Raw genomic sequence first — 6946 nt, forward strand, 5'->3', positions numbered from 1 at the left:
TGATTATTTTCATGTGAAAAGTTCAATGTAGCCTCATTTTTCAGTGTGCTGATGACATATCGTTACAGCTGCTTCTCCAACAAAGCATGGGCACCGTAAATCGCGGTTTCCCTTGCTAGTCTCATTATTTTGTGAATAAACTAATTGACGGTCCTCAGTTTTAACCGCTCAGGGTGTGAAACATGGTAACGCGTTCACATGGTAATACGTTCACTCTTTATCACTCGAGGACACGAAACACTTGCAAGCCAATGAATTACTGATCACGTTTGAACGGTATCCGTATCCATGCAGTGTAACGCCTTTTGGAGGTGTAACTGGGTAAGACGTCCATTTAATTGAGTATCTTTGCGTCTGTGTTGCATTACGTAAATTACGTGACATTTCACAGACTTTGGTGGGTGAATGGAGGACACTTGCAAAACGTTACAATTCGATGTGCTTATTATCTTTAGGTTTATCGTCATATGGTCGTATCCTATGCCCCTTGATAGTAGCTCATTGAAGGCAGAAAATCGCAGGCTATTTGATAAGAAATGACAGGGAAGTGTATCTGTGTGCAGTATAAAAGTTGAGCGTAGTGACAGGTCCACCGATGATTCCTTTTTATGTTCATGAAAAATGTAGTAGTCAGGGTAACACCCTACAAACGGCAGTTATTGCAGGTGCGATCAAGGATTTTTACAGGATCCGTGTTTGTATGTGAAAGACGGAGAGGGAGAGAGAGAGATATAAGAGGGGGAGGGGGAGAGAGAGAGTGCAATTCATCCAGGGAGACCGATTAAGCAACTTTGTTACCAGGCATAGCTTTGTCCACCCCGGCACAACGCGCAATGAAAAGAGAACGGCATTTGGCAGTTATGGTTGATCAGCGTTTCTTCTTTCTATCCCCTTTGGTGCATTAGTGAGGCAAATGTGTTCATAATTAACAGGCGTCGTAGAACATTAGTAAGTCGTACAATGGAGCATACGTTGTCATACCTAACAAGGAACGTTCATATTTACCCGTGAGTGAGGTAAGAATGTCTAAATATGATTGTAGATGTAACATCTATGTAGATGTTTGCATTGCATGCTGATGCTACGTTTGTGGCAATAGCATCATCTTTTTTTTCAAATAAGTGTATACATTGTTTTGATTGTGGGTTTTGAACATCAAGGCTATTTTGGTTGCATATGACATGTTTTCCTTATTTTCATAATAATAATAATATGATAATTTAATAGTTAATGTTTTCACACTGGGCTGGAGTATGGACTATTGGTGTGCCCTTGTTCACTATATTCATTTACATGATATGGTACTGACTGGTGTTAGTGGAGTTTAATTAATGTCAAGGTTTTTTTTTAAGAATCCTGTTCTTTTTCTCCTTCAGTTAGTTTTGGGTCATTCTGTGGCAACCAGAAGTTACCTTTGGTTAGGTGCATTTCCTAATTACAGTCTGTTTGAGGACTCATGAGTATGACGTTAAAGCATGTTTAGTCAGCTGACCTGTTTGTCTTCTTCTTCTAGATTACTTCGGCAGCACAACAGTGTGAGTTTAGCCGTCAACACAGGGATAATGCATCACTGGATTGCAATCCTGTTGTTGGTGACTACATCAGTGGGCATCGTTGAGATGTTTGACAATTATGGAGAGATATGTCGAAGATTGTGTGCCTGTGAGGAGAAAGAGGGGATACTGACTGTGGGCTGTGAAAGTAGAGGAATAGTCGATCTCTCTGAAGTTAGCCCTGTGTACTTCACAACGTATAATTTACTGCTCACAGGGAACCTTTTGAAGAGGCTCTCCACCAATGACTTTGTTGAATACAATGGGCTTACAATATTGCATCTGGGCAACAATGACATATCCACAGTTGAATCAGGAGCTTTTAATGGACTTCAGGGATTAAAAAGATTACATCTCAACAATAACAAAATGGATGCCTTGGCGGAAGATCTTTTCATCGGCCTTGAAAGTCTGGAATATCTTCAGCTAGACTACAATTCCATCGCCCATGTCGAGCCAAAAGCCTTCAGCAAACTGCATCGTCTGGAGGTCCTGATTTTAAATGACAACATCATTTCTACTCTTCCCACTGACATTTTCCAACATGTCCCTTTGACTCACCTTGACCTGAGGGGGAATCAACTGAAACTATTCCCTTATTCGGGTCTTTTGGAACACATGGACAGCATTATGGAATTACAACTAGAGGAGAACCCATGGAACTGCTCTTGTGAGCTGATTGCACTGAAGGCCTGGCTCGAGAGCATATCCTACACCGCTTTAGTGGGTGATGTGGTCTGTGAGTTTCCATTCCGGCTTCATGGGAGAGATCTTGATGAAGTCTCTAAACAGGAACTGTGCCCCAGGAGAGCTATTGCAGAGTATGAGATGCGTCCCCGGGCACATCAGACCACCAATGCATACTTTAGGACCACACCAGCCTCAGTCACAGCCTCATTCACATCCCGGTCAAGGCCCACCAAGGGACCTCGCCCGTCAGGCAAGTTAAAGTCAAAACCCACATCTCGAATCCCCTCCAATAAACCGCAAAACTATGGTCAAATAGTTTCATATCAAACCAAATCCCCAATGCCTTTGGACTGTCCTACTGCCTGTACTTGCAATCTCCAAATTTCAGACCTTGGTCTGAATGTTAACTGCCAAGAGAGAAAGATTGAGCGAATCTCTGACTTAAATCCCAAACCCTACAATCCCAAAAAGATGTATCTCACAGGGAATTTTATCCCCGTGGTGCGGAGATCAGATTTCGTTGAATTGATTGGATTAGATTTGCTTCACCTTGGCAACAATCGGATCGCTCACATCCATGACAGAGCCTTTGGGGATTTAACACACTTACGCAGGCTGTACTTGAATGGGAATTTGATAGACCGTCTCACAGTCGATATGTTCTTTGGATTAGAGAGTCTGCAGTTCCTATATTTAGAATACAATGTCATTAGAGAAATTGTTTCAGACACCTTTCAGCATGTCTCCAACCTTCAGCTGCTCTTCCTAAATAATAACCTCCTGAAGACCTTACCCCGGGGAATCTTTAATGGGTTGACATTGGCCAGACTAAATCTTCGTAATAATCACCTCCGCAGTCTGCCCGTCAGTGGCGTGTTGGGTCAACTGACATCACTGGTGCAGGTAGACTTGTTCGAGAACCCCTGGGATTGCGGCTGCTCCGTCATGAAGATGAAGATGTGGCTGGAACAGCTTAGCAGCGGCACGGTTGTGGACAATGTCATCTGTGGCTCCCCTAAGAAGCTGTTTGGGGAGGATATGCGATACATTAAGACAACTAATTTCTGCCTTAATAACTCTGATATCCTTGCGTCCATGATCCCACCTTCGGAAGAATCTGTTCCTGGGAGCACCATCACCATAGAAACATCATTAGATTACGACACACAGATCAACAGTGTTCCCCTGTCTGTTACGATCCTTGCCCTGCTCCTGATGTTCATCGTTTCGGTGTTTATCGCTGCGGGACTGTTTGCAGCCATGAAGAAGAGACGTCAAAAGACACTAAATGAGCAGAATAACTCCATGAACGCGTGCATCAGTTCGCTGAACATGGAGTACGGTCTATACAAAAAGGGATCCGTTCCAAAAGTCAGAACGTCTGCAGGGCATGTGTATGAGTACATCCCCTCTCCCACTGAACAGACGTGCAAAAACACAGTCTGTAGCCCCACAGTGTATCGGCCAATGGAGAACAAGTCAGTGGATGGGTACAGAGACGTTGATCAGTTGAATGTGACGTTTCTGAATAACCACTCGGAAGAAGAGACGGGTAGTAACGCAATAAGCGATGAATACGGTGTTAGTACTCCACTCAACAAACACTCCCCTTTACAAGACGATGTCCTAGACCCAGACGAGCCGTCACCTTACAGCAATACTTTACCATGCAGGCATACTGCCCATTCATCAAATCAGTATAACTCAGACTTTAATGTCAGACATCAATACATGCACCCAGAAAGAATACAGCAGACAATATTATATTGCACAGCACCGAGTGCTGTTTATGTTGAACCTAACATAAGTGAGTACTGGGAACTGAAAGCCAAGCTTCATAGTGATCCCGACTACCTTGAAGTTCTTGAGAAACGTACCACGTTCACCCAGTTTTGAATGACTTGATTTTCTTCCTTGACTGGTTGAGTAATTGCTTGTTGCATTGGGGCAAGCTGTGCTCATGTTGGAAAAATGTGTGGATCTGTCTTTTGAAACTATACAGACATGCAGAGGCTTCCCTTAACAGCGTAAAGCAATAGGTATTCCGTTAACTTGTTTATTCTTGATCAATTACAGTCTCGCTTTGAGAAACGTTTATTTTTTTTAAGTTATCCAATCTCTGTGCCAACAACTATGTAAATATGCAGTTTTAAGTATGCTTGTTGCAATTTTAAAATGAGGCTCAACTGGCTTCTGTATGCATCATCATCATCATCATCAGCTATATGGCTAAACAATGTTTTTAAAAGATAAATGCATAATCTATACTTCATAAGAAATATTTGGGGTGGTACAGTTTATCATTTTCAATAATTGTCTATTTTTATACAAGTATTTGAGGATGTAATTCTTCTTCTGTTTTTGTTTTTATGACTTTGCACTGATTGACAGGAACAGGTCAACAACGAATATGATGTCATTTTCTGATATATAGTCTATGTGAATAACCATGGCCGTATAGCTGTATGTAAAAATTTTGCAGGTATGTAACTACTGCATTGTGAAGAAGTTATAAGACATTTGCCATTATACCTGCAATATAGCCACTTCTTTTTCCAGTTTGGAGACAATCCTCAATTTCCCAATTTGTTTTTTTTATCTTTAGAGATATGAAATAAGTATTCACAAAAGGGGACAGTGGGGTAAGTTAAGCCATTTTTTACATTCAGCATCACTCTAACAAAGATATCTATATATATTCAGGATATTTTGTATCCCTGGAAATAATAAAAATTCATGTAAACATTACAGTTTTGAAAGCATAGCTTGTACAAAAAAAAGTGGTCTCTTTTAGCAAAACTTACCCCAAGTATGGGGAAAGTTCAGCCACGGGACAGGATAAATTAAGACGCCTACTGAATTAAATATTGCCACCACCTTTTTAAAGCCATGTCTGTCTTCATTTCCCAAACACAATTCAACACAATCACAATCGCTTTTTGTTTTTTAATTATTTTAAGCTTCTTTTAACACCGGCTTAACACCTAAAAAAAACACTTTGTACTTGTTAAAACACTTTTAACATCGGGCAGCCCCTGCTGTTACTTCATGTCCCAGCAATAATGTCTTGCATTATGCCTAGGAAGAAAGCACTTTAATTTGCTCAACTTGCCATGGGCTCAACTTACCCCATGGCCATTGGCTCAACTTACCCCATAGCCATTGGCTCAACTTACCCCATGGCCATTGGCTCAACTTACCCCATGGCCATTGGCTCAACTTACCCCATGGTCATTGGCTCAACTTACCCCATGGCCATTGGCTCAACTTACCCCATGGCCATTGGCTCAACTTACCCCATGGCCATTGGCTCAACTTACCCCATGGCCATCGGCTCAACATACCCCAAGGCCATCGGCTCAACTTACCCCATGGCCATCGGCTCAACTTACCCCATGGCCATCGGCTCAACTTACCCCAAGGCAAACATTTTGACTATATTAGCCCACACAGCTACAAGGATGCACGTTCATGCTAGGTTTATTGTTGTTCACCACTTTTTCCAATGTGGTTTCTTCCTTCAGAGACTCCGTGAAATGATGACCTCTTCCTAAATAGTTGGTCAAATGATTCACTTTGTGTATTGTTTCCTACAAAACATGGGTGGCTCAACTTACCCATTTGGCTCAATTTACCCCACTCTCCCCTAATCATTGTCAACAAATAAACTGAAATGACATGTATCCCTCATATCGCTAGGCATAGCTCTATTTAAAATGCATTCGGATGCAAAATAACTTTTGGTGAATGTCAAACATGTTTGATCACTTAAATATATTTTTGGGGTATTACTGTAGAGTCTAAATTTGAATTCATTGTTAGATTTTTTTTTTAGTTAAGGTCCGAGCTAGAGTTGCAAAATTCCAGTAACTTTCCCAAACATCCTGGTTGGAGTATTCCAGATTTCCTGCGTCTTCCTGGAATATTTTAGCCAGGATTTCTGGAAAACCTGTGAATTTTGGGGAAAGTAACACAATTTTGCAACCCTAGACCTCTCATTTGACGTTTTAGTCATTTAACAGACACTCTTATCCACGGCAACTAGGGTTAACTGCCTTGCACATTGGCAGATTTTTTTCAGCTAGTCGACAAGGGGATTCAAACCAGCGACCTTTTTGGTTACTAGTCCAATGCTCTTAACCGCTAGGCTACCTGACTGTGGTCTATTACGTTATGATGTCTATTCAAAGTGTTGAAAAATAATTGTGTAGAGATTAGTAAATGTAATGAAATTGACCATTCTCAAATCAAATCATCTAACATGCTTTGTAAAACAGCAGCAGTCGTAGACTAACAGTGAAATGCTTACCTACGGGCCTTACTCAACAATGCAGAGAGAAAAATAATAGAAACATAATAGCACAAGGAATAAATACAGATTGAGTAATGATACCTTGTACACTGAGTGTACAAAACATTTAGGAACGCCTTCTCTTTCCATGACATAGACTGACCAGGTGAAAGCTACGATCCCTTATTGATGTCACTTGTTAAATCCACTTCAATCATTGTAGATGAAGGGGAGGAGACAGGTTAAAGATGGATTTTTAAGTCTTGAGACAATTGAGACATGGATTGTTTGTGTGCCATTTGTGAATGGACAAGACAAAATATATAAGTGCCTTTGAATGGGGTATGGTAGTATGTACCAGGTGCACCGGTTTGAGCGTGACAATAACTCAAACCTGATGGATTTTTCACGC

General features: G+C 41.2%; 1 protein-coding gene across 2 annotated transcripts; it reads left to right on the plus strand.

The window, feature by feature from the left end:
• The first annotated feature begins 368 nt into the window (after positions 1 to 368).
• On the plus strand, positions 369 to 6615 carry LOC110520624 (SLIT and NTRK-like protein 5). Of its 2 annotated transcripts, none has more exons than XM_021598028.2 (2): positions 369 to 1016; positions 1514 to 6615. In XM_021598028.2, exon 2 carries the CDS (start codon positions 1563 to 1565, stop codon positions 4137 to 4139), a length of 2577 nt encoding a protein of 858 aa, XP_021453703.2. In that variant the 5' UTR covers positions 369 to 1016; positions 1514 to 1562; the 3' UTR covers positions 4140 to 6615. The 2 variants fall into 2 exon arrangements, with proteins under 2 accessions (XP_021453703.2, XP_021453702.2); XM_021598027.2 differs by having other exon boundaries at positions 369 to 1007.
• The last annotated feature ends 331 nt before the right edge of the window (positions 6616 to 6946 follow it).

The sequence above is a fragment of the Oncorhynchus mykiss genome, chromosome 3, assembly GCF_013265735.2.
Source record: "Oncorhynchus mykiss isolate Arlee chromosome 3, USDA_OmykA_1.1, whole genome shotgun sequence".
NCBI classification, from domain to species: Eukaryota; Metazoa; Chordata; class Actinopteri; order Salmoniformes; family Salmonidae; genus Oncorhynchus; species Oncorhynchus mykiss.

Coding starts and splice junctions, on each gene's coding strand:
- LOC110520624 (XM_021598027.2), top strand. CDS start 961: ATGGAGCATACGTTGTCATACCTAACAAGGAACGTTCATATTTACCC. Junction 1,008..1,513: donor AGGAACGTTCATATTTACCC/GTGAGTGAGGTA, acceptor TTCTTCTTCTAG/ATTACTTCGGCAGCACAACA.